This window comes from Lepidochelys olivacea, assembly GCF_965140295.1.
Source record: "Lepidochelys olivacea isolate rLepOli2 genome assembly, chromosome: 2".
Taxonomy (NCBI): domain Eukaryota; kingdom Metazoa; phylum Chordata; order Testudines; family Cheloniidae; genus Lepidochelys; species Lepidochelys olivacea.
Window position 1 is genome coordinate 1,213,489 of NC_140412.1, and position 26,748 is coordinate 1,240,236.

General features: G+C 67.9%; 1 protein-coding gene across 12 annotated transcripts in view; it reads right to left on the minus strand.

Annotated features, from left to right (window-relative positions):
* Positions 1-26,748, minus strand: part of PLEC (plectin) — a gene marked incomplete at its 5' end in the record, with an annotated part of 181,230 nt that overhangs the window by 70,205 nt on the left and 84,277 nt on the right. For 2 of the 12 annotated variants that reach the window (XM_084621769.1, XM_084621767.1), the window contains one exon: positions 11,270-11,398. The exons of 8 other annotated variants lie outside the window; for them this stretch is intronic. In XM_084621769.1, coding sequence (XP_084477895.1) covers positions 11,270-11,363 — 94 coding nt within the window. Of the gene's footprint in view, positions 1-11,269; positions 11,399-15,325; positions 15,396-18,440; positions 18,943-26,748 lie in introns of those variants that run through there. 2 more of the 12 variants (XM_084621765.1, XM_084621761.1) reach the window with 2 other exon arrangements.

The following is a 26,748-nucleotide window of genomic DNA, read 5'->3' on the forward strand; positions in this document are numbered from 1 at the left end:
GGGCAGGGCGGGGAGCTGCCAGCAGGGGGCGCTGTGGGGGCGGGGCAGGGCGCTGGCTGGGCGGGGAGCTCCCAGCAGGGGCGCTGGGGGGGCAGGGCAGGGCGCTGGCTGGGCGGGGAGCTCCCAGCAGGGGGCGCTGTGGGGGCAGGGCAGGGCGCTGGCTGGGCGGGGAGCTGCCAGCAGGGGGCGCTGTGGGGGCGGGGCACGGCGGGGAGCTACCAGCAGGGGGTGCTGTGGGGGCGGGGCAGGGCGCTGGCTGGGCAGGGAGCTCCCAGCAGGGGCGCTGGGGGGGCAGGGCAGGGAGCTCCCAGCAGGGGGTGCTGTGGGGGCAGGGCAGGGCGCTGGCTGGGCGGGGAGCTCCCAGCAGGGGGCACTGTGGGGAGCGGGGCAGGGCGCTGGCTGGGCGGGGAGCTCCCAGCAGGGGGCGCTGTGGGGGCAGGGCGGGGAGCTCCCAGCAGGGGGCACTGTGGGGAGCGGGGCAGGGCGCTGGCTGGGCGGGGAGCTCCCAGCAGGGGGCGCTGTGGGGAGCGGGGCAGGGCGCTGGCTGGGCGGGGAGCTCCCAGCAGGGGGCGCTGTGGGGAGCGGGGCAGGGCGCTGGCTGGGCGGGGAGCTCCCAGCAGGGGGTGCTGTGGGGTCGGCGTAGCGGTGGCTGCATTTGCTCCTATCTCTCCCTGTTGCTGCGTCTGGCCCTCTGTGTAACTGGCAGGGGCAGGGCAGGCCCCAAGGGCTGCCCCCCTCAGACCCCAGGGCGCCCCGCCGTCAGCCGGGCAGGGTGCAGCACCGGTCTGGCCCAGCCACAGACTGAGACAGCTCAGCCGCCCACCCACCAGCCCAGGCCTAGGAGACTAAGGGGGTTACAGAGTCTAAGGCCAGGGGGGGATCTGCTGATCACTGAGCACCCCTCATCTCGCCAGAGCCCCCCTCTCTGCCCCCCAACTCTAGTACACACACCCCCTTCAGGCCCCCTACACACCCACACCGCGGAGCCAGAGCAGAGCCCCCAGGCTGATTCACAGACTCCAAGTGGCCGAATCACAATCTCGGCTCCGGCCCATTCGAGTCTCCCAGCCCCCACACTGCCTGTGACCCCCTGCAGCCGGTCTCAATGTCAGGTCCTGCCCGCCACTTCTCCCGCGAAGGCGCCCCCGCCCACAAGGCCAACCCCCATTTCTCACACCTTCCAACAAGCTCCTTTGGGTTCTCCCAGGCTGCCCCTCATGCCAGGAAAGCGCCTGCCGGACACATCTGCAAAAGGCCCTCCCTGTCCCCCTTCGGCCCCCAACAGCCCTCTGCACCAGGCCTGGCGCAGCTTGACCCAGACGAGGGAGCTGGGGTGCTCCTGCTGCCCCTGGCTCACCCCATGCCTGTACAGTGCCTGGCACAGAGGGTCCTGCCCCAAGGAGGTCTCTGCCCCCATCACAGGAGCTGGCCAGGCCCCTGCGAACCCTGGATCTGGCCGCGAGGGGGGAATTTCTAGGGCACCCCCTGCTGGATCCCACGTGAATCGCACAGCATGGGCCCAGCCCTGCGCCCAGAGCCTCTGGGAAGGTCGGGAGAACTCGCACTGCAGCCGGCCGTGAGGGCAGAGTCCAGGCTGCCCAGGGCTGCAGCAAACCAGACTGAGAACCACCGAGAGCCGGGCACCTACCCGGGGGTGGGGTCTGAGCCTACTGCTTCTATGTCAACCCAGCACCTGGCCCGGCAGCCACCCCCCTGCAGTCGAGTCACAGGCCCCCACACTGCCTGCTACAGCCAGCCACCCCCTGCTACGGCCAGCCAGCCCGCAGACCCATCACCCCTGCTACAGCCGGACACCCCTTGCTCCAGCCACAGAGCCCTGCAGAGCAGACACCCTTGCTACACATGGACGGCCCCTGCTACAGCCTGAGAGCCCCTCCTAGAGCCAGAGAGTCCCACAAAAGAATCACCCCCACTACAGCCAGAGAGGCCTGCAGACCAGTCACCCCCGCTACAGCCAGACACCCCTTGTTACAGCCGCAGAGCCCTGAAGACCAGTCACCCCCGCTACAGCCAGACACCCCTTGTTACAGCCGCAGAGCCCTGAAGACCAGTCACCCCCCCCCTACAGCCAGACACCCCTTGTTACAGCTGCAGAGCTCTGAAGACCAGTCACCCCCCCTACAGCCAGACACCCCTTGTTACAGCCGCAGAGCCCTGAAGACCAGTCACCCCCGCTACAGCCAGACACCCCTTGTTACAGCCGCAGAGCCCTGAAGACCAGTCACCCCCCCTACAGCCAGACACCCCTTGTTACAGCCGCAGAGCCCTGAAGACCAGTCACCCCCGCTACAGCCAGACACCCCTTGTTACAGCTGCAGAGCCCTGAAGACCAGTCACCCCCGCTACAGCCAGACACCCCCACTACAGCCTGACACCCCCACTACAGCCTGAGAGACCCACAAACCAATCACTCCCCTGCGTCCAGCCAGCCCCAGAACTGCAGGCTTCCCAGTGCCGTGCAGCTTGAGGGACCAGCAGCGTCCCGTCACTGCCAGCCGCCACGTATGCTCAACGCCAGCCGGGGGGGGGGGCGGCCTGAGCTTCACCGCCATGGGCCCCCAGCTGGACGCACCTGCCTGCCACTCCCCTCCCTCGCCTGTGGCCACCCAGCCCGGGTCACCCGGGGCGAGGCCCATGCAGGGGGCCGGGGTGTTGCCATGCACGGCTCGCGGCTCCGCACCCAGCAGCGCAGAACGGGGCGAGGCAGGCAGGGCAGTAGGAGAACTGGGGTCACCCACCGGGCGCCTGCCCCAGACGGCTGGGGAGCAGGGCCCATTTGGGGCAGTGCTCTGGGGCTGGCAGCTTTGCTAGAGGGGCTGGGGAAGCACAAGCCCATCTCAGCTCCAGGGGGGGACCCCGTCCTCTGCCAGCAGACGAGGGCTGCCCCAGCCGGGCTCCCCAAGGCCTCAGGGGTCCATGGGGGGGTGGGCCACCAAGGTGTGCCTGTGATCCCTCCTGCACCTGTCCCTGCGGGGGGGGGGGCTGCCCCGCCTCCCGGGGAGCTGGGAGGGGCGGGGAGCTGCACATTGCTCAGTCGCTTGGCTCAAGGGTCACTGCTACCCTGGCAGGCCCCTCCCACTGCCCGACGGGAGGAGGCGGGGCGAGGGCAAGCCCCGCCCCCAAACCATTAACCCCTCGCTGCCCTGAAAGCGGGAGCGGGGTCGGCTGAGCTCAGGCAGAACAAACACACCCGGGGCAGCCGAGTCTAGTGGCAGGAGTGAGGGCCTGGGGTGCCCTTGTACCCCTCCCTCACTACCTCGTCACTGCACCCAGCACTGCACCCCCTCCCTCAGCACCCCAACACTGCACCCATCGCCACACCCCCCCACCCTGTCACTGCACCTCCCGGACACTGCATCCGTCACTGCAACCAACCCCCCCCACACACACACACTGCACCCATCGCTGCACCCCCCCACCCTGTCACTGCACCCTCCCGGACACTGCATCCGTCACTGCAACCAACACCCCCCCACACACACTGCACCCTCCCGGACACTGCATCCGTCACTCCAACCAACCCCCCCACACACTGCACCCATCGCTGCACCCCCCCCCCCGTCACTGCACCCTCCCGGACACTGCATCCGTCACTCCAACCAACCCCCCACACACACTGCACCCATCGCTGCACCCCCCCCCCCCGTCACTGCACCCTCCCGGACACTGCATCCGTCACTGCAACCCCCCCCCCGCACCCAGCACTGCACTCCCCCCCATCACCCGGACCCTGCACCCCCCGCCCCCCGGCCGGACCCACCGACGCAGCAGAGCCGCCGGCTCAGGTCGCTCCTCCGCTCCGGCTCCGAGCGGCCGCTCAGCAGCCCCTCGGCGCCCCGCAGCACCGCCCGCTTGTAGGCGAAGTAGGCGGCCACGGAGGGCGCGGGGTCCGGGCTGCCGGCCATGCCGCTGCGCTGCCTCCTCGGCCCGGCCCGGCTGGGACAGGAGCCGCCCAGCCCAGCCCCGCCCCGAGCGGCCGGGGCCCCGCCAGCGCCGAGCCGGCCCCGCCGTGCCCGGGACCGACCCCCCCGGCACCCCCCCGGGCCGGGACCGACCCCCCCCCAGCTCGGAACCGACCCCGCCCGGCATCCCCTCCAGCCCGGGACCGACCCCCCCCGGCACCCCCCCGGCCAGGGACCGACCCCCCCCAGCTCGGAACCGACCCCCCCGGCACCCCCCCCGGCCCGGGACCGACCCCCGGCACCTCCCCGGGACCGACATCCCCCCCGGCACCCCCCCGGCCCGGGACCGACCCCCCCAGCTCGGAACCGACCCCCCCGGCACCCCCCCCGGCCTGGGACCGACCCCCCCAGCTCGGAACCGACCCCTCCCGGCATCCCCTCCAGCCCGGGACCGACCCCCCGGCACCCCCCCGGGCCGGGACCGACCCCCCCCAGCTCGGAACCGACCCCCCCCGGCACCCCCCCCGGCCCGGGACCGACCCCCCCAGCTCGGAACCGACCCCCCCCGGCCCGGGACCGACCCCCCCCAGCTCGGAACCGACCCCCCCGGCACCCCCCCCGGCCCGGGACCGACCCCCCCAGCTCGGAACCGACCCCCCGGCATCCCCCCCGGGACCGGGACCGACCCCCCGGCATGTCCCGGGGCCCAACCCCCCAGCATCCCCCCCAGCCTGGGACCATCCCCCCCAGCATCTCCCCCAGCATGGGACTGACCCCCCCACAGCATCCCTCCCAGCCCAGGATTGACCCCCCCACAGCCCAGGACCAACCCCCCAGCATCCCCCCAGCCCGGGCCTAAGCCCCCCCCACCCCAGCAGCCCAGGACAGAGCCCCCATCAGGCCTTCTAGCTTTGCACTGAGCCCCTACCCCCAGGGTCCCCCGCCAGCTCTGGACCCACACCCCCAGCACCCTCAGCCCAGGACCAAGCCACCCTAGCCAAAGCCTGAGCCCCCTCAGCAGCCCCGCCACCCGCACAGCCCGGGACCAAGCCTCCTGCGCAGCCCGCCCTGGGGGAGCAATCCCCAGCCACCCCAACATCTGGTGCACAACCCCCCCTCCCCCGGGAAGCGCCCAGGGCAGCCCCCATGGGCCCAGTCTCCCTGGTTCCCCGCATGCCGGGCTCTGGCACCCTCTCCCCATTTCCTAGCCAGCATCCAGCTGGCAGGGCCGGGAGGCTGAACTGGCTGCAGGGGCCGAGACCTGTCAGAGCCGTCAAGGACGTGCAGGCTGCGGCCACGTGCGTGGGGAGCCCAGGGTGCAGAGCAGTGGCCCCGGCCTGAGGCCAGCCGCACAGGACCCGCGCCAGGGCCCAGCGCAGAGGGGAGCCTTCCGCACGTTCCTTGTTGGCTCCCTTTCCCGTTACCTCATCAGAGGAGACGACAGGGCCAGAGCCGCCCGGGACTCCCCCTGCGCCAGAGCTCACAGGACAGCTGTGACAACAGCCCCTGGCCGCCAGCCACAGCACGGCCAGCTCCCAGCAAGGCCCCGGGACGGCCGCAGCCCCAGGCCTGGCCACGCCGGGGGTTGAACCCGGGGCCTGTGGCAGGGGAACTGACACGACCCCCCTGCAGAGGCGGCCCCGGCTCGCCTGGGGTGGGGCCCGCGCCACACTGGGAGGCTGCACCTTTCCCTGCTAGAACCGTGCCCGCACCACCAGATTGGCACCCCTCCCCAGAACTGCTCTGAGGGGCAGCGCCTCCCCGGAGCGAACGGCCACAGCAGGGGATCCCCTCCTGCCCCGGAGCACCCAGCACTGCACGTCCTGGGCCAAGCATGGGGCTCCTGGCAAGAGCGGGGCCCTGCCTGACCAAATGCCCACTAGCGGTCAGTCTTCCCTTGCAGCCCCAGGCGCTGTTCAGAGCAGCGGAGAGCTTGCTGTCTGCCCCACGGCCCTGCATGGGGCCAGGCAGCCCCCTAGCAGCAGGGCAGTGAGTACAGCCGCATGCCATTGGGACAGCCACAGGCCCACCCTTGCAAACGTTTTCAGGGCCACGCTTGGCCCGCCCAAGGCAGTCACAATGCACCTTGGTGGGTCACTGCTATGCCCCCTCCAGAGGGGCAGTGGGTCACCAAGACCTGCCAACCTGCAGAGCATCTCCAGGGCGGGGGGCGGACTAGAGAGAACAGCGCAGGCAAGCCAGCCCCCCAGGGCAGCGCAGGGGATGCGCTGGGTGGGACCCGTGGGAGGCTGCAGCTGGAGCAGCACTGAGTCCAGGAGCCCCTGTCCTGCAGCGGGGAGGGAACATCCTCGAGGCTGGCTCACTCGGGGCCTTTGGCAGTTTCCCCGGGTGCCTGGGGCCCTCGTCACCACAACTTAGCACAGAGAACAGCTGCCAGCTGCTAGCCAAGGGAGCAACGTGCCTGGGTTCTGTTCCTAGCCCTGGGAGTGGGGTGTAGGGGTTGGGGGGGCAGGACTCCTGGGTCCTATTCCCAGCTCTGCATGTGACCTGGGCCCAGCCCCGTCCCATCTGTGGAGCGGAGATAAGGCAGGAGCTCCGGGTGGGCTGGGCTGCGGTTCTTACCGCTTGTGGGAGGCAGGAAACGGACGGCTCTGGACCTTACAGGCTGCAGTGTCCTATGGGGGGTTTGATCCTTGTACATGCCTCAGCCAGTCTGTCCCGTGGTGGAGCAGGGGAAGGGAGCCCCAGGGCCTCTGGCAAAGGGCCTTGAGCACATGCTAAAACCAACAGGCACCCTGGCCCACAGCCTCTCCCGACGGGATGCCCCAGGCTTTCCCCGGGGCAGCAGGAGACACTGCCCAGAGTCGCTCCCCTGCAGAGCCGTTCCCAGGGAGCGGGGGCAGCTGAGCGGAGGTCCCTTGCTCCCCGCTCAGCACAGGGGCTGTTTCTCTTGGCAGGACCTGCCAGCCCAGGCCCAAACCGCAGCCTTTGCCATTTCCTTTCCTTTCCTCGCAGCTGATGAGTCACTTGGCAAGAACAGCCCCAGCCAGCTCCCCCTTCCCAGCCCCAGCCACGGGAGGGCTAGTGGAAAAGCTGACAGGGGAGGGAGAGGGGTTCCCAAGAGTCCCATGGGGCCCTCCCCGCCCACAACGGCCACTCCTTCCTTCGTTGTCGCATGCGGCTCCAGCCAGCCTTAGAGACGGGAGCAGAGCCCAAACAAACAAACAGCCGCCGCGCGCTGTTAGCTACGGCATTTCCCTCCCCCACCCATCAACAAACCCTCCAGCCTTCTGCCCCCCGCCAGCTCATCAACACATCCTCCCCACCACTCCCACGGGCACAATTCGTCTGCGGAACTCCCTGCCGCAGTGCACCAGCAAGGTGGGGAGCGTAGCAGGCCTCAGCAAAGAATAGACAGTTCTATGGCGAATGAGCCTCAGCGAAGGGACTGACAGAGATCCCCCCCGCAGGGCATGGGCCAGCCACTGCCAGTGCACGACGCTGCCCATGGGCCAGAAGTCCCAGGACTGCCCGCTGCAGGGAGCCTTGCATCCTCCCCTGACGCAGCCAATGCTGGTGCTGTCGGACATAGGGCTCGATGGGGCTGAGGGCTGCTCCGGCTACCTTTCCCCCTCCACACTCCCCAGCCGCGGGCAGACGGAGAGGGGCCCTCCGGGCACAGCATTCTGGCCTGTGCCGAAGTGAGCAGGAGGCTCCAGGTGTGGGCAGCGCATTGACGGAGCCCCTGCCCCAGGCCGGCGGCACAAGCCCTGGGGCCAGACGACAGCAGCGCCTGGGAATTAGGCTACTGCACAGCTCCCCCCAGGACAGCCCCCTGGCGCCAAGCCCAGCCCTTTCTGGTCAGCCATGTCCAGGCAGGCGGGGACTGGGGCCACGCCCAGCCGCCACTGGGGCGAGCTGGGGCACCCCTGGAGCTGCCCCTGCTGCTGGGCGTGGGGCTTAGTGGCCAGAGGCGCCAAGGAGACTCGGACACAGCGCCAGGAGCAGCTCAGGCACTGTGGGGCGGGCAGAGCTCCTGAGCCACAGCCCCCAGCCCTGCGCCCCACGGCAGGGAGGGCGGGCTACAGACACCGTGCCCAGGGCTGGTATTTGGTATCCAGGACAAACAGCCTCCCCCCGTGGGATGCAAACAGAGGCTGGTGCTAAAAATACCCCCACGTGGGGTGGGGCTCTGCAGACCTCGCAGGGCAGCTCCCTCATGGCTCCAAGGACATATACTGCAAGAGGCTGGGCTCACCCCACCCAGCCCCCCATGCTCCCAGACACACCCAGGCTGTGACAGCTGGGGGGGTGTGGGGGGGTGATTAACCCTGACTGAGCCAGGCGGGAGCCCAGGCAGTGTCGGGAGCAGGGCTGAGCAGAGAACCCAGGAGTCCTGAGCGCAGACCAGGATGCCTGAGAGGAGGCCGTCACAGGCCAAGGCTGGAGGCCCAGCCCCTTCTGCTGTGGGGTCCGTCCCAGGCGGCCTGCAGTCCCCATGAGGGCCGGGGCCGGGGGGCACAGACATGAGCCCCGTCCCGCTCCAGGACTCTGCCAAAGCCCCTCTGAGATGACAGGCCCTGGCAGGTGCGACCTTGGCCCGGAGGGTGGAGCGAGATGCCCTCTGAGCAGGCGTGGCCCTGTGCCCGGGACGTCGGCCCCTGTTCTGCCCGGGAACAGGCCCCCGCCCGCCGTCACGGTGCCCGGGGGGATTCCTGGGGAGGCAGAGCCCCTCGTGGTGCTGCCGGGGGACGGATCCCTCACCCCGCTCCCCCCACCAGCGCAGCGGCAGCTGCCCCCCCCAGCCCCCCTGTGCAGGGGGGCAGCACCAGCCTGTGGTTTCCGGAGCGCTGGTGCGTGGGCCCTCCGAGCGGCTGCTGCCATGGCAACGTGGGCCAGCGCCCGCCACCAGATGAGGCAGCGTGACATCCCGGAACGCCCTGCACGGATTCCACGGAAACCGCAGCCAGCGCCCTGGAAACGGCGGGTGGGGGGGGGGTCCGGCTCCAGCTAGTTCCCTTGCTGGCTAATGCAGCCCCCCAGGGCCGCCAGCAGGCACCCGGGGCAGGGCACGCGCCACCACAGGGCGGCTCAGCACTCCCGGCACCCAGCGGCAGCCCAAGGTGCCTGGCTCCGGGGCTGCATCCTGCCCCCATCCCCAGTGCCTGCAACCATTCAGAGGGAGAACTATGGGGAGGGCGGGGGCCCACTCTAAGTGCACAAGGGCTCAGCTACAGGGAAGGGAAGCCAGGAACCCTCAGCTCCCGTCCAGCGTCGTCCCCCCAAGCTACCCCCGAGGGACCCACTACCCAGGGGGTCTGGAGGAAGAGGGGGCGCAATGGGGATTCCACCATTTCTGCCAGGAGGAAGCAGGCTCCAGCCTCTAGGGTGGTGTTTGTACGACTCACAGCGACCCCGCCCAGTCCAAGCTCTGCCCAGTGTACTGTAAACACCAGGACACTGGCACAAAGGTGCAGGGGAAAAAGGGAGACGCCATGGGGGGGCAGCCCTAGAGTAACCAGGGGGGCTTGGCAGGATGGCCCCCCATGCCGGAGCTGCCAGGGCAGTGGACAGAAAAGACAATAGCTGCAGGGGGGAGGGGAACTGTTCTGAGAACCAGCATCAGTTTCACATAAAAATAACCTCGGCAGTGCAGCCCTCCTGCCAGCCTCAACAGCTGGGACTTGGGAACCCCCGCGGCAGCTGGAGACGCCAGGGGCTGCTTGTGAACACCTACACCCCACGCCCTCCCGCGGGCAGGCCGGAGCCAGGGAGCTGCAGCTCGCAGGGTCCCAGAGAAAGTCCCCAGAGCCTGCAGCCCGTCCCCCAGCCAGCCTCACCCTGAGCGCCCTGCCAGCAAGCCACCCCCCCGCATCTCCTCCCCTACTGACACAGCTGCCCCAGAAACGCAGCCCTCAACCCTGTCACCAAAGGCCTCCAGCCCTGCAGCAAGTGGGCCCTGGGCAGCCGCCAAAGCCAGCCCAGCAATGAGGGGGCAGCGAGGCAGGCCAGCCCGACACCAGTCCAGCAGTGCCCAGCCCCACAGACATCCAGCCGGGGAAGCACCTGCCAACAAGACCCCCAAGCTCAGCCGGACACCCCGCCTGGTCCCCCCTTAGGGCAGCATCCCCCTGCTCGCCCGCACCCCACAGGCTCAGCTGAAGGGAGAACTCCCCAGGGAGTCCCCCCTTCTGAGTGGAGGAGGCAGAGCCACTCTAGGGACAGGGGCCTCTTGCTGCCTTTGAGCCGGAGCCACCTGATCCCCAGCTCACCCAGGCCGAAACGGGCCCTGGACAGGGCCCAGAGCGATGCGGGGGAGGAGAAGGAGGACAGGGCCCAGAGCGATGGTGGGGACGACGAGGAGGACAGGGCCCAGAGCGATGGGGGGAGTCCTGGGCCCAGCCACCCCCATCACATCACACACTCTGTACACCCAGCAGCTGCCATGGAGTGACCTCTGGGGAGGACAGCAGGCAGGGCAGAGCCCCAGACCCCCGGCCCTGAGCACAGCCCCCCGGCCCTTGGCTTGGCCCTGAGCACAGCCCCCTGCCCCGGCCCTGGGCTTGGCCCTGAGCACAGACCGTGTTCCCTCCCCCCGCAGAAAAGCCCTGGCATTTAAGAGCTCCGTGGGAAAGCCCGTCTGGCTGGGGCAGCGGGACCGGGCGTGCGGACCGGGGGTCTCCAAGGTGATGCCGCAGATCCCGAGCCAGCTGCTCCCCACCCGGTTTACTCCCAAAGCCCAACAACGCCAGGACAACGGTCCCCAGCCGGCTCCCGGCTTGGCACCAGCCTCTCCCGGGACCACAGCCTCCCGGGGCTCTGCAGCCTCTTCCCTTCCCGGGGTGCCCTGCACTGCCCTGGCACCAGCTCCCCGCACACCCAGCCAGCACCGCCGCCTGCGCCCCAGCCCCACGCTGCCGGCGGCACAGATCCAGACAGGGCCGGTCCGCCGCCCGCACCCCAGGAGGAGTCAGCACCAGGGCTGCCTCTGCCCGCTCAGCCTGGCACCACACAGCTGCAGAGAAGCCTTTCGAAATGAGATCCCAGCCCTCGCACGGCAAAGGCAAGAGCCCCCGCCGCTCTGGGGAAACTGAGGCCTAGGGAAGGAAATGACCCGCCGTGGTCACAGAACAAGCCGGGACAGAGCCGCGAGAGAACCCAGGAGTCCCAGGGCCCCGGCCCCAGCCGCGAGAGAACCCAGGAGTCCCGGTCCCAGGGCCCCGGCCCCAGCAGCGAGAGAACCCAGGAGTCCGGCGGTGACGCAGGGGTTAAGCCGGCGCACACGTGCCCGTGTTTGGCGGGGAGGGGGCGGGCGGGGGAAGCGGCCGCCCACAGCCCGGCCCGGCCCGGCTCGGCTCGGCTCGGCCCGGCCCGGCCGCTCTCACCTGGGGCGCGGCGCCGCCAGCGCCAGGCCAGCAGCAGCGCCAGCCCGTGGGCCGCGGCCACCAGCCAGGGGAAGGGGCCGGCGGGGGCGTCCATGGCCGCGGGGCGAGCTCCGGCTGCGGCTCCCTGCGCCCGCCCGCCCGGCCGCGGACCCTGCCCGGCCTCCTCCCGGCCCGGCCCGGCCCCCTGCGCCGGCCCGCCCCGCACTGCGGCTCGGCCCGCCCCGCGGCGCCCGGGTCCGCCCCACGGGACCCCCCGCCCGCCCGCCCGCCCCCCTGGACCCGCCGCCGAGACCCCCAGCGCCCCCCCGTCCCCTCACAGAGACCAGCGCCCCCCACGGGACCCCCCGCCCGCCGGGGGACCAGCGCCGCCCCCGCCCCGGCCAGGGCCCCCGCCCCCCTGGACCCGCTGCCGAGACCCCCAGCGCCCCCCCCGTCCCCTCACAGAGACCAGCGCCCCCCACGGGACCCCCGCCCGCCGGGGGACCAGCGCCGCCCCCGCCCCGGCCAGGACCCCCGCCCCCCTGAACCCACCGCCGAGACCCCCAGCGCCCCCCCCGTCCCGCCAGGACCCTCAGAGAGACCAGCGCCCCCCACGGGACCCCCCGCCCGCCCGCCCGCCGGGGGACCAGCGCCGCCCCCCTGGACCCGCCGCCGCCCCCCTGGACCCGCCGCCGAGACCCCCAGCGCCCCCCCCGTCCCGCCAGGACCCTCACAGAGACCAGCGCCCCCCACGGGACCCCCCGCCCGCCGGGGGACCAGCGCCGCCCCCCTGGACCCGCCGCCGAGACCCCCAGCGCCCCCCCCGTCCCCTCACAGAGACCAGCGCCCCCCACGGGACCCCCCGCCCGCCGGGGGACCAGCGCCGCCCCCGCCCCGGCCAGGGCCCCCGCCCCCCTGGACCCGCCGCCGAGACCCCCAGCGCCCCCCCCCGTCCCGCCAGGACCCTCACAGAGACCAGCGCCCCCCACGGGACCCCCGCCCGCCGGGGGACCAGCGCCGCCCCCGCCCCGGCCAGGGCCCCCGCCCCCCTGGACCCGCTGCCGAGACCCCCAGCGTCCCCGCCCCGTCCCGCCAGGACCCTCACAGAGACCAGCGCCCCCCACGGGACCCCCCGCCCGCCGGGGGACCAGCGCCGCCCCCGCCCCGGCCAGGGCCCCCGCCCCCCTGGACCCGCCGCCGAGACCCCCAGCGCCCCCCCCCCGTCCCGCCAGGACCCTCACAGAGACCAGCGCCCCCCACGGGGACCCCTCTGGGGCACCTGCACCCACCCTCCCCAGCCAGAACCCCCTGCCCTAAAGGGAGCCAGCACCCCGCACCCTCCGGTGGGAGCCCCCCACCCCACTGGGACCCTCTCTGTGCCCTCATGGGGACCAGGACCCCACCCTGTCTGGGACCACTCAGCCCGGAGCCCAGCACCCCCCACCCTAACGGGGCACTGCCTCTTACGGGGCACCGAGCCCCCTGCGCCCCACAGCTCACCCCCCATGGGCCCATCCCCTTCACTGCGCACGCTGGCCCACACCAGACCCAGCTGAACCGCCCCCCAGCCCCGGACGGTGCAGGGCCCTGCCAGAGCTAGGAACAAAGATTGCCCCCCCTTCCCCGCCACCAGCACCAGCTCCCCCCAGGGGCAGGTATGGGCACCCTGCTGCCCCTCCGCCAGCCCCAGCTGCCCCACGGCTCAGCACCCATCACTCACAGCAGGCATCAGCAGGGGGCTTTTTATAGCCCAAACTGCTGGGGTGGAAATAGCCCAGCGGGCGCCTAGGAGCCGGGCACACGCGTTGGCAAGGCACTGGGCCCCTACCTGGCACGATCTTCATGGGGGGCAGCGTCTCCACGGCCCGGGACGGGGCAGAGGGGGCAGGAGCCGGCCGCACAGAGCCCACACGCAGGCTGCAGAGCCCCCACTGCAGTGCCCACGGGGAACGGGAGGGAGCAGCCGGGATATAAATATCTCCGCACAACCTGTCATGCCTCCCGAGTTAGAACATGACATGGCAGGCTGGAGGAGGGGCCGGCTGCAGCCCCCCGGAGCCCCCTGGCTGGAGATCTCCCGCCCCGCAGGCCCAGGCTGCGCCGCCCATGAGACGGGCAACGGGGGCTCTGCCAGGGCCTGCGGCAGGCCTGCCCCACCTAGGCCCCTCCCTGGGGTCTGTCCCACCCCGCGTTTGTCCTGTCACAGCGCTCGCCCGGCTGGCCTGTGCCCGTACCCGCCAGGCAGCCGCATCAGACAAGCTCTTGGCAGGCCAAAGGGGTCCCAGTGCAGCATTACCTGGCAAAGCCAGCAACTAGGGGCCTTGGGGCCAGCACCATCCCGACCTGGGCTGGTACCTGCCTGGGGCAGAACAGTCACGGGCATGGCCTGCTCCACCCCCTGCACACAGGTAGCCCCTTGGCACAGGGCTCTGGGTCCTGTCTAAAGTGCCCTCCCCACGGCGGGTACTCAACACCGGCGTCCCACCCCCTTCCCAGTGCTGCCAGCCCCACACGGCACGGGCGGGTCCCGGCCAGGCCTGCAGTCCGGGTCGCTGGGGTTGGAGTGTAAGTGCTAGGGGCGGGCAGGGCAGAACCCCAGGGGAGCCCGACCTTGCAGGGTTCACCGCTTTGTTACCTCCCCACAGCAAACAGCCCCAAGGCCCCAGGCCTAGCGCTCGAGCGGGGGAGCGGCTAGCCTCTGGGCGGTGGGGATCTCGGGAGGATGCTGGCCCAGCAGGTGCAAGGCCAATGCCTGCCCAGTCCAGGCACGGGGATGGCAGCTCCAGGGCTCGTCCCACAGCAGCATCTCCCTGGCGGGCCATCCTGCCTGACCCCACCCTGGGGCACTCATCAGCGCATGGCGTCAGCAGATGCCTCCACCCCTGCAGAGCCCTGAGCCCACCCACACCCTCCGGGTCCACGGCCACGGCCCCAGGCACGGCTCAGCCGATCCCAGCGGCTGCGCTCCGGCCAGGGGCCCGACAGCTCGGAGCTGCGCCTGCTTTGACCTTCCTTCCCGCGAGGCTCGGCCAAGACAGAACCTCTGACCCCCTCCTGGTACCTCGCCTGCTGCCCCTCAGGCCCAGCCGCCACTGGGTGACCAGAGCCACCTGGATGGGCAGGCCCCCCAGGAACACACCGGCCTCCAGCTGGGGGACCCAGCACACGCAGGGGCAGGGCATTAGCTGCTGTGCCCGCCCAGCCTCACACCGCCGCCCAGTGCCACCCGCGGCCCCTGCCCCCCAGCCGCTGGGCTCGGACCCCGCAGGGCCCCCCCCCAGCCGGCTGCGCCATGGGCCCAGGGCATGACGCCGCAACAGCCCCCCTCTGAGCCCTTCTCCCTGCGGAAACGGCGCAGACTGCGCTCGACACCACCTGCCTCCTGCACAGGGGCTGGACGCGCAGGGCCAGGCGGGGGCTGCCAGCAAGCCCTGCACCAGGCGACCGGAGCAGGGGCAGGGCCCCAATGCCCTAGAGTCCAATCCAGCTGAGCACCAAAATCCAGCCCAGGGTTTCACTGCAACTGACTCACCGGAGGACAAGAGAAGAACCGGAACTGGATCCCTCGGTCCCCGGAACGGGCTCTGGGAAGAGCCTCAAGTTGCAGAGCCAGATCCTGACAGTCAGAGTCACAGGGTCAGGGCTGCTGCAGAGCCTGAGCTGGGGGGAGGAGGTGGGGGGGTGCTGCCCCGCCCCCGCCCCCTGCCCATCCCGGGTCAGAGCAATTTCTCCCACCCAGCCCAAAGCCACAGGCAGGTCAGGCCCATCACTGGGAGCCCAGCCAGACGGGGGCAGGGGGGGCAGGGCCCATCACCATTCACAGCCCCCCACCAGGCACTTGTACTGTGCCGCTCGGCAGCAGGGGCTCTGCCAGCCCCACTCCCTTCACACCTGGGCCCCCCACGGGGCGCAGGGCTGTGGCATCGGCCCACCCCAGCCCCAGCCCTTTGCAAGGCGGGGGGGGGGGGTCTGCTGGGACAGGCAGGGAGAGATCAACGCAGCCAGGATGAGCTTGGACTGAGGCCCAGGGGGCGTAGGCCGGGGGTGCGGCAGGGCCCCCTCTCCCCAGGCTCCTACCTTGGCCCTGCTGGATGAGGTCTTCCATGAAATACCTGCCATCCTCCCAGTCCATGGCTCTGGCTGCGACCAGGCAAACACCGGCGCAGCTGCTCGGGCTCCCGCTCAGCTCGGAAGCAGGAGCAGCTCCTCACACCCCCTCCTGCCAGAGCGAGTCCCAGCAGCGCCAGGAGCTCAGCGCCTGTCTCGCAGGATGCACCAGGGGCTCGGCCTCCCCTCCTCTTCCTCTTGCCAAAGCCTGGCAGCCGGGAGCCCACCCGCAGTCTCCCGCCCCAGCCTTCCAAATCTACTCCAGCTGCTGCGAGAGGAGCGGCCAGGATTCCTGTGGCAATCGGCAATTCAGACCCTCTGCTCTGGCCCAGCCGCCTGAGGAACGCGGGCTCCGGGCCGCAGGGGGCCTTCCACATGCCCAGCACCGGCGCCTGTGTGGGGCTGGGGGGCCTCGGCCTGCTGCGGCTCCAGCCAGGGCAGCGCGTGGGAATTACAGCACCTGGAGCAACCCGCTGAGGACCCAGCTCCTACGGGCCCTGGGGCAGCTGGGCACAGCGGGCGCTCACCCCCCCAGCGCTGGGCAGAGGTGTTGATGAGGGCTGGAGCGGGTGGTTTGGCCCCCTTCCAGCAGACTCCACCCTGGGGCAGCGCCTGTCCGAGCTGTCCTGGAGCACTCAGTGCCAAGCCTGGCGCTTTGCCCTCTCCCCACCTGACCCCGGAGCCCTCTGGCCCTGGACCCACCCCGGGGATCTCAGCAAGGAGCAGACCCTGGGGCCCTGGCTCTCGCGCTGAACCCCCTCCTCTCTATGAAAACAGGGCTGGAGGGTCCCAGACGCCGGAGACCCCCTCCCACACCTGCAAAAGGCCGGGCTATGGGAGAGCATGAAGGAGCCCCCTGCCCTGCGTGGCCCCCGGAGAAGGCCAGCTCTTGCCCCGCTTTCACCCCTCCCCCTGCGGGTAGAGACCCAGCTGCCCTCCCCATGGCAACCTTCCGACCCAGCGCGCCCGCCTGCACAGTGCCAGGCTAACAGCACAGCCATAAGCAAGCTGGGGGTGGGCACAGCCATGGGGGGGCAGGGCCATGGGTCAGCATTGAGGGCCGTGGACAGAGCCGTGGGGTGAGGGGTGGAGCCCAGGGCCGTGGGGCAGGACAGAGAGCTGGGGGTGAGGGGTGGAGCCCTGGGCCGTGGGCAGAGCCGTGGGGCGGAGCCCAGGCCTGTGGGGCAGGACAGCGCATGGGGCAAGGGGTGGAGCCCTGGGCCGTGGGCAGAGCCGTGGGGCGGAGCCCAGGCCTGTGGGGCAGGACAGCGCATGGGGGGGTGACTCAGCCCCGCCTGGGGAGCGGCTTAGCATGGCAGGGAAGACGCCTGCGCCGGGAGCTGTTGGACAATGAGCCCATTGTCCCTGCAGAGCAGCTGCGGGCAGGGCGGGGCGCTACCTGCCAGAGCCGGGGCAGGGCCGGGTGGGGAGCAGCAGGCCCAGCTGACCCACCCAGCCCCCCCCCCCCGCAGGACATGGGGGCCAGGCTGGCCTGGCAGGGAGCCGGGAGCCCCAGGCCACAGCCCAGGAGCTGCAGCTGACTCAGGCCCCAGGAACAGGCCAGCGCCGCGCGTTTCCTGGTGGAAACTTGGAGCCGAGGTGCTCGGCCAGCAGCAAGGCTGAGTCACCCCACATGCAGCAGGGCCGGGGCCTCGGGGAGGGCAAGAGGGGGATGGGGCAGCAGGACACCAGCCCCCTCCTCCAGCGACCTGCTGCCACGTCTCCACGGGTCCCCCTGGGCTCCGCAGCGTGGCCAGGGGATCGCGGGCGGGCACGGAGCAGAGCAGCAGGTGGCTGGGAGCAGGCTGAAGGGGGCGGGGGGCGACTGGGAAGGGATCACCCCCCCACACACACACCCCCACCCCTTCGGGCACAGGGCCATAGCCCAGCCCCTCCCGCTGCACAGGCTGTCCGGCCATCGGGGCCCGTCCAGAGAGCTGGGGGCCTGCCCTGGGCCCCGCACTCGGACGTGGGCTCTGGTCTCCAGCGCCCGAAGCGGCCACACCAGCCTGGTCAGGGTGCCGCAGGCGAGGCTCCGGGCGGGCAGGGACGAGCCCCAGGTGGTGCAAACGTGCCGCTCACCCCCCTGGCTGCAGCCCCCGGCTGGCAGATGCCCACCTTGAGAAGCGAACACCCTTCTCCTGCCCCTCCTCCGTCCCCTGAAGGCCCTTGTCCCCCATGGCCTCTGCCTGGCTCCCCACAGTTCTGTGCCACCCACGGGCCGAGGGCGTAGTCTCAGGGAGCAGTCCCTGGGCAGGGACCCACTGCTGGGATGGGCACAACCCGCAGCCCATGCTGCGTGACCCCACGCTGCCCAAACGCCTGACGGGACGGAGGGCCCCGCACCCAGAGCGCCAGCAGGCTCCGCCACCCCCCGTGCAGCCCAGTTGGGCTGCGTGCGGCCATCCCCCAGCCCTGCAGGGCCTGCGGCAGGCCGGACAAAGCCTCTGACCCACAACCGCCATGGGACCTGGGCCTGGCAGCATCCCCAGGGGTCTCTCCAAACGCTGCCTGCAGCGGGCCCCATAGGCGGAGAGTCGGGGTCCCTCTCCCTGGGGCTGCCTCTGACCTCGGCAGCAGACCGCAACAGCCGGAGGACGACGGGGAGACGATGGCCAAGGACAGCACGGGGCCCTGCACCTGTTGGCAAGCCAGGCCCGACTGGGGGGGCTGGGCGCGTGGGAGGCCTGCCTGCTGTCCATTGGGGCAAGCCAGAGCTCCCGTCTCGCACGGACTGGCTGGGAAAGGGTTACGGGCAGCCCCGGGTCTGGCCAAGGCAGGCACCATGCCCACCGCTCTGCCAAGCCCCGCCCCCCCCAGCATTCAGACACCCCACAGGCCCCAGCGGAGGGTGACCCCCCCTCCCCAGGAGAGGCCACGGCCATGCCCCCTCCCACCCAGCATCACTGGCTCGAACAAAGCCGGCTCCAGCTCTCCAGCTGCCGGCTCCCCCCACCCGAATGAATGAACACAGCTGCCCCGGCCGCCCAGCGCTGCTCCCTCTGGGGGGCAGGACCCGGCCCCACACGCCCCCCTCCCCCCCCCAGAGCACGCTGCCCCCTCCGGCGAGGGGCGGGTCGCTAACCTGGGGCAGGGCTGGGTCCCGGGGCCGGCCTGGACACTCCCCCCGCCGAGGCGGCCTCCACGTGCTGCTCCCGGGTCTCCTCTCTCCTGCGGTACGCCTGGCGCGAGCCCCCGCCCTCCTCGCCGCGCGCCTGGCGTTTGGGGGGGCAGCTGGCCAGGCCCGGCACCGTCTGCGCCCGGGGGGCCGTGTCCGGGAGGCGCCGGGCGCGCTGCAGGGAGGCGGGCACGATCTCGGGCGGCAGGTGCAGGTACCGGCGCAGGTGGCCGACGCCCTCGTCGGTCAGGTACCAGTAACAGTGGCGCCAGGCGAAGGTCTCGCGCACCAGGCCCCGCGACCGGAGCGAGCCCATGGCCCGCGTCACCTGCAGGTGGGTGACGCCGGGCAGCTGCGGGTGGAAGCTCTGCGGCCGCTTGTCCTTCTTGGCCACCATCACGCCCTCGCGGAAGAGCAGCTCGTAGATGGCCTGCAGCCGCTCCAGCGGCATCAGCATCCCTGCCACCATGGCGGGCGGGGCGCGGGGCACGGCGCGGGGCACGGCGCGGGCAGCCCTCTCGGCAGAGGCAGCCGGAGCAGCCTCCCTCCCTCCCGGCCTGGCTCAGACCGAGCAGCCGGAGTGCGCTGGCGAGTGACAGCAGCTCCACCCCCGCTCAGGCACGGGGGGGCATGCCCGCTCACTCCCTGGCTGTGACACACACACGCGGATATGGGCATGGGGGGGGGGGCGCGGACCCAGCAGCCCCTCCCGGGCACCACACGCCCTCCTGACCACAGGGCGGGGGGAGAAGAGAAGAGAAGAGAGGAAGCCGCCAGATTTGCCGGCTCTGCTCTGGCCAGGAGTTTCATCATAGTTTCCCCTCCAGTTTCCCACAAGTGGGGCGGGGTGAGGGGAGCGTGGGGCTGGGGGAGGGGGGGGGGGCAGGCACCCAGCGCTTTGCTTTCCACTGCACACAACTGCAAAGGCGAACGGGTCCGGCCGGGAACGTGGGGATCCGGCCAGGGGCCAGTGCTCCACGCGGCAAGGGGCCGAGCCTGGGCACAAGGGCATGGGGCCAGCCGGGCTGGACGTGAGAGGCCAGGCTGCATTTCCATGCCCAGGGCAGCCTGCCTGGTTCTGGGCCCCGTGGGCTCCAGCCGGCTGGCCCCGGCCCTGCCCCCCAGCAGGCACATCCCAGTCATTCCTGGCCCCCTGCCCGGGAGGCCAGGGAAGGAGGGCGTTGGCCGGCTTTAACCATTTCCATTCCAGCCCGTTTCGTGTGGGAGAGGAGTTGCTCTCTTGGGCTGACAGGCCAGGAAACAGCACCTGGGCTGTGGGGCCCAGACTGACCAAGTCCCCCAGCCAGTGCTCACAGCACCCCACTAGCCACGCAGCCCCCTGGAGGAGTCACCACTGCACTGAGGGGAAACTGAGGCACCGGGCGGGGACAGGACCTGCCCAGCAGCACACAGCAGGCCAGAGCCAGAAACAGAATCCTGGTGCCCAGCCCCTGCTCTAGCTGCTAGGCCCCGCTCCCCGCCTGCAGCCGAGCACACACCCGGCCGCCCTGGAGCAAAGGGGGCAAAGCGCCCCAAGCCCGGCTCAGCACCCTGGGGAGACACCTCGCGAGCAGCCAGCCGGTCACCGGGGTGGTTACGTGGCGCAGCCCTAGAGCCAGCACCCAGGGCCTCCTGCCCCACAAGGCAAAGGTTCTGCACCCCCATCTCCCCGGCCTCGCCCCAGTCTATGCCTGGGGGACACGGGAAGCGCCAAGCTCTGCACAGAGCAGCTCGGACGCCCCTTTGTGGAGGCCCCACTTGCAGCACCAGACCCCCTCCCGCTGCAATGCTGGGCCGGACCCCATGGCGGGGGGGTGGGGGGGAAGAGGTCAGCTGCCAGGGCCCCAGCCCTCCCGGGGCACCACACCGGGACCAGCCCCTGACGGAGAGCACTGCCCCCCACCCCCAGGCTCCAGCCCCATCAGCCAGGCAGCCGAGACACAGGGTCTACACCGGTCCTGGCCCCACAGAGCGGAGGAATCGCCTACCCCCCCAGACCCAGTAACTTCCGCCCCCGACAGCTGGTCACACCGATCCCCCCCACCTACCCCCACAGACCCAGTAACTTCCGCCCCCGACAGCTGGTCACACCGATCCCCCCACACCTACCCCCACAGACCCAGTAACTTCCGCCCCCGACAGCTGGTCACACCGATCCCCCCACACCTACCCCCACAGACCCAGTAACTTCCGCCCCTGACAGCTGGTCACACCGATCCCCCCCACCTACCCCCACAGACCCAGTAACTTCCGCCCCCGACAGCTGGTCACACCGATCCCCCCACACCTACCCCCCGGACCCAGTAACCGACCCCCCCGACAGCTGGTCACACCGATCCCCCCCACCTACCCCCACAGACCCAGTAACCGCCCCCTCCCGACAGCTGTACACACCGATCCCCCCCACCTACCCCCACAGACCCAGTAACTTCCGCCCCCGACAGCTGGTCACACCGATCCCCCCCACCTACCCCCACAGACCCAGTAACCGCCCCCCCCCAACAGCTGGTCACACCGATCCCCCCACACCTACCCCCACAGACGCAGTAACCTCTGCCCCCGACAGCTGTACACACCGATCCCCCCCACCTACCCCCCGGACCCAGTAACCGACCCCCCCGACAGCTGGTCACACCCATCCCCCCCACCTACCTCCACAGACCCAGTAACCCCCCCAACAGCTGTACACACCAATCTCCCCACACCTACCCCCATAGACCCAGTAACCCCCGCCCCCCGACAGCTGTACACACCGATCCCCCCACACTGATCCCCCATAAACCCAAGTAACCCAACAGCTGTACATACTGTGACGAAGTGGGGATTCTCCCTTGTTATGTTGTTTGTGAGTCTTACAGTTTTACATGAATGCTGTGTGTGCCTCAGTTTCCCTGTGTATTGTACCAATGTCTAGGTGGTGGGAATAAGTGTGAGAGACTTTTGCGGAGGCTGCTCCAGCTGCAGGCCACCCCTTCCTCACCTGAGACTCAGGACGGGGATGTAACCAAGTGACTCTTGGCCCGGGAAGGAGACAAAGGGCAGGGCAGGGGTCAGGCAGCTGGAAGGGAGTCAGTCTTGGCTGGCTTGGGACTCAGGGGGAGAACCAAAGCCCCGTCTCTGCCCCCCGCCCCTGATGAACTTGGCTGAAAGTCACTGATTTCTGTGCTAACAAGTTCTGTCCCTATGCTGTGTTCCTGTTGCCTAATAAACCTTCTGTTTTCCTGGCTGGCTGAGAGTCCCGTCTGACTGCGGAGTTGGGGGGCAGGACCCTCTGGCTTCCCCAGGACCCCGCCTGGGCAGACTTGCTGTGGGAAGCGCATGGAGGGGCAGGGGATGCAGGGGCAGGGTAAAGCAGCCTTGGGACACCTGCATTTCATAGAGGAGCCTTTTCAGAAGGTGGCCCTGGGCTTGGTGTGGGACGGATGGGAGGGGAAGGTATCCCCGATGGAGAATCAGTGCTGGAGCATGGACTGACTTTCTGGGAAAAGCTCGGGGAGCTCATGGGTCCGGCCAGGGAGAACCTAGCCAGGGCCCAAGGGAGGCAGAAGGTCTGGTACGACCGCTCGGCCTATGGAACCGGGACCAGGTGAGGGGTCTCGTCCCGGTGAGGAAGAATAAGCTCCCAGCTGCCTAGGACGGACCCTTCAAGGTCATCCAGCAGCTGAATGAGGAGAACAATGTGGTGGAACTGCCCAGTCGGGCTCACAGCCACCAAGGGGACCAGGTCAACATGGTGGAGCTGTACTGTGATAGGGAGAGGCTGGTCCTGGCCATGTGTGGCCAGGGGAAAAAGGGAGAGGATCCCCTGGTGGTGGACAGACTTCCCTGGTGGGTCTCTTCCCTGAGAAAGGAGCCGGCCCCTTGCTGGAATCAGTTCCCCTCTCTGACCAGCTCACCCCTGCCTGCTGAGAGACGCTGCGTTCGCACCCACAGCTGTTCTCCAGCCGGCCTGGGCTCACTAACCCGGCTGTCCACTGGGTGGAGATGGGAGCCGGCCCTTCAATCAGGTGTTCCCCAATCAGAACACAGACCAGGCCCTGGAGGGGGAGGTGAGAGACATGCTGGCTTTAGGGGTGGGCCAGCCACCCACCAGCCCCAGAGGCCTCTCCCAGGAAAGACGGGTCAATCCGATTCTGTGAGGCCTATCAGAAGCTCAGTGCTATTACCATGTCTAGTACCTGCCCGTGTCTAGGCCTGATGAGATCCTAGACAAGTTGGAGGGGGGGGAAGGGGACGACTCGTTACCCCATGACCAGAGATCTCACCAAAGGGTACTGGCAGGAGCCTTTGGATCCAGATGCCAGGTTGAAACCTGCTTTTGTCACCCCTTGGGGCTGTACAAGTCCCTGGTCCTACCTTTCGGCCTCAAGGAAGCACCGGTCACCTACCAGCACCAGATGGATCAGTTACTGAGGGGGATGGAGAATTTTACCCCAATGTACATTGATGATATTTGTGTCGTAAGCCAGACCTGGGAGGACCAGGTGTCCCAGGTGAAGAGGGGTCTGGGTCACCTCCAGGATGCATGGCTGACTGTAAAAGCTGGGACGTGCAAGGTGGGGATGGCAGAGGTGTCGTACCCAGGCCACAAGGTGGGGAGAGGCTGCCTAAAGCCACAGCCAGCCAAGGTGGGGGCGATCAGAAACTGGCCTGCTCCCCAGAGTACGAAACAGGCCCAGGCCTTTATTGGAATGGCGGGGCACTACCAGAGGGTCGTGCCCCACTTTAGCTCTGTGTCAGCTCCCATCATTGAGCTGTGCAAGAAGGGGAAGCCAGACAAGCTGGTCTGGACCAGGCAGTGCCAGAGGGCTCTCTGCTCACTGAAGGAGGATCTGGACAAAGGCCCAGTGCTGGGAAACCCAGACTTTGACAAGCCCTTTATGGCGTTCACCAGTGCCCCACACATGGGGCTGAGCACGGTGCCGAGGCAGGCCCATGCAAAGGGGGAGAGAAACCCCATCATGTACCTGAGCAGGAAGCTGCTGCCCCGGGAGCAGTGCTATGCGGCCATAGAGAGGGAATGCCCGGCGCTGGGGTGGGCTCCTAAAAGGCTGCAGCCGGATCTATTTGGGCGGCACTTCACTGTGTACCCAGACCACTCGCCCTGCCATGGCTGCACCAGATGAGAGGGGCCAATCGCAGAGCTCCTGAGGTGGAGCCTGTCCTGCCAGGATTATGAGCCGGAGGTGGTCCACGTTAAGGGGAGCGCAAATGTTCTAGCTGATGCTTTGTCCCGGAGAGGGGGGCCGGAACTTCCCCAGGTCACTGGTGATACCAGTCAGCTCTGTGTTCTTGGAGAACCAGGGTGCAGTATCCAGCCTTTCCGACTCATGAAGGACCCTCCCCACCCCAGCCTGAACCAAAACCGATCAGAGAAAAGACTTGTAGAGAGCAGTGAAGGGCAGTGGGAGACACACCTAGACCCCTCCTGACAAGGGTGACAGGATTAAGGAAACTCCCCTAGGCTCATTTGCATCGAAGATGGGACAGGGAGGCATCTCCATTAGCATACAGATTGGAGAACAGAGACTCCGGGGAACTCTGGGACCAGGAAAGCAGGGAAGCACCGCATGATGGGGGATCTCTGCTCCAGATGTTAATGAACCCACGCCTGCACAGACCCAGCTCAGCAGTTATCAGACCAATTCTAGTAATAAATCCTTGATTGGTATCCAAAATACTGAAGCTGCCTAACTGCATTGGGAGATCCCTGGAAGAAACCACCACCCATAGCCAGGAACGATCAGCCCCTATTGTCTAGCCTAAAGAAAACCCTTGAGTCATCAAAGAGTCCTGTTCCGTGGGTGAATACGAAAGTGGAGATTCACCCACGAAAGCTCCTGCTCCAATTCGTCTGTTAGTCTATAAGGTGCCACAGGACACTCTGCAGCTTTTACAGAGCCAGACTAACCTGGCTACCCCTCAGATACTTGAGCCATCAGTTTACCCATAAACAAATCTAGTGTGCTCCCTTGAACCCTTGTTCTTTCCCTACACAAACCCCGACCCATGCTCAAGTCCATTTTCTGATGCCTGGATCCAAAGTGTGCATCCGTTCCATTGGGACCTCATCTTCTCCTGACTGATCGTGCGGGGGGCTCTGCCTGTCTCCGGACCCTGAGCTACCCCCACCTGGGACCCCCGACCCGTTCAAGCTTCATGAAAGTTGGTGAGATCCCAGCTCTCGCTGTTTTCTTTTCTACCTCAGGCAGGTATAGTTTTCTATATGTGACTTTTGTAACCTTTAATAATGTAACTGTAATGTTTGTTTAGGCTCTCCTTGTGTGGTTATCACTATTATTCAACAAACAACTTTTATGGTTAAGCTGGTTGCTTCTCTGTCTCTGAACTTTACTCTTTTGTGTTTCTGGCTTCCCCATTTACTCTGCAGCAACGCTCCTCTTACCTAAGATCCCTGCAGTGCCCCAAAATCCTGTGGGGTTTGCTCATCCGGTGGGTTACGACCAGAACAACGGTAATGTGAAAGTGGGGATAGGGACGTGCTGAACCTGGGACATATGAGGGTGGCAGCTTGGAAGTGTTGCTCGACCCAGTCCACTCAGACTCTGTGTGCGTGCGCGCATATCTGATTCTGGGGCTGGAAGAACCTGGCCCTGGGGAACCTAGGGCCTGCAAGATAGCTCCATTGGGAGGGGACTTGCAGCAGCGAGAAGCAGAGCGCCGTATGAGAACACAAGTAGTACGTTGATAGAATTACAGAACCCCCCACTCCAAAGAATAATCCTAATAAATGAGCATACCCCAAAGTAATGGGCAAATCTGGTAACACTGGCTACAGTGACCCCGCTCAGTTTGATCTTGAAGGGGGGAGAGATGTGACAAAGTGGGAACCTTCCCTTCTTATGTTGTATGTGAGTCTTACTGTTTTGCATGAATGCCGTGTCTGCCTCAGTTTCCCTGTGTATCGCACCAGTGTCTAGGTGGTGCGAACAACCATGTGTGACTTTTATGGGAGTTGCTCCAGCTGCCTGCTCGGATGCTGTGGCCACCCCTTCGTACCCTGAGACCCAGGAAGGGGATGCGACCAGGTGACTCTGGGCCTGGAGGTGGAGCAAGGGGCTGGGCAGGGGCCAGGGGCTGCTCCTGGGGCTCAGAGGGAGGACCAGAGCCCTGGCTCTGGGCTCCCCTCCCCCCCAAAATGGACTTGGCTGAAAATCACTGATTTCTGTGCTAACAAGCTCTGTTCTATGCTGTGTTCCTGTCGACTAATAAACCTGTTTTCCCGGCTGGCTGAGAGTCACATCTGACTGCGGAGTTGGGATGCAGGGCCCTCTGGCTGCCCCAGGAGCCCACCCGGTGGGGCAGAGGATGCTGAATGCTCCGAGGTCAGACCCAGGAAGATGGAAGCTTCTTGCCCTAGAGGCAGTCTGCTCAGAGAGAGGAGGCTCCCCCAGAGTCCTGCCTAGCTTCGTATGGAGCAGTTCCAGAGCATCGCCCGGGGACCCCGTGACACATACTGATGCCCCCCACCTACCCCCACAGACCCAGTAACCCCCCGACACCTGTACACACCAATCCCCCCACCTACCCCCACAGACCCAGTAACCCCGACATCTGTACATACCAACCCCCCCCTCACTGACCCCCACAGACCCAGTAACCCCCAGTACAACCAGTCTCTCATTTCCCACAGAAGGGCTGGAGGAGAAAGTCCACCGTCACTTTTTATAGCACTTGAAGAAAAGGAGGACTTGTGGCACCTTAGAGACTAACCAATTTGTTTGAGCATGAGCTTTCGTGAGCTACAGCTCACTGCATGCATCCGATGAAGTGAGCTGTAGCTCACGAAAGCTTCTGCTCAAACAAATTGGTTAGTCTCTAAGGTGCCACAAGTCCTCCTTTTCTTTTTGCGAATACAGACTAACACGGCTGCTACTCTGAAACCTGTCAATACAGCACTTGAATGTGCCTTCCCCGAAGCAGAAAACTCCAGCCCAGCAGGAAATCGGATGGAGAAATCCCGTTTCAAAACAGGACAACAAAGAGCCCTCCAACCGCACACCCCTAGGTGTCACCTGCCCCCCACAGTGGAACCCATAGAGGGTATCCTTCCACCATGACAACCCCGACATAGTGGGGACCACACGCGGACCACCACCTCCTCTGTCCTTCAACGCTCCCCGCAGACCAAGACGCACCAACTCAGTATCAGCAGGCCCAGCTAGACCAGGCCACGCGAAACTTTCCGACCGCGTATCTCCACTGCTCTGATGATCAACCTCCCCACAACACACCTCTTGAGATCCAGGGGTCC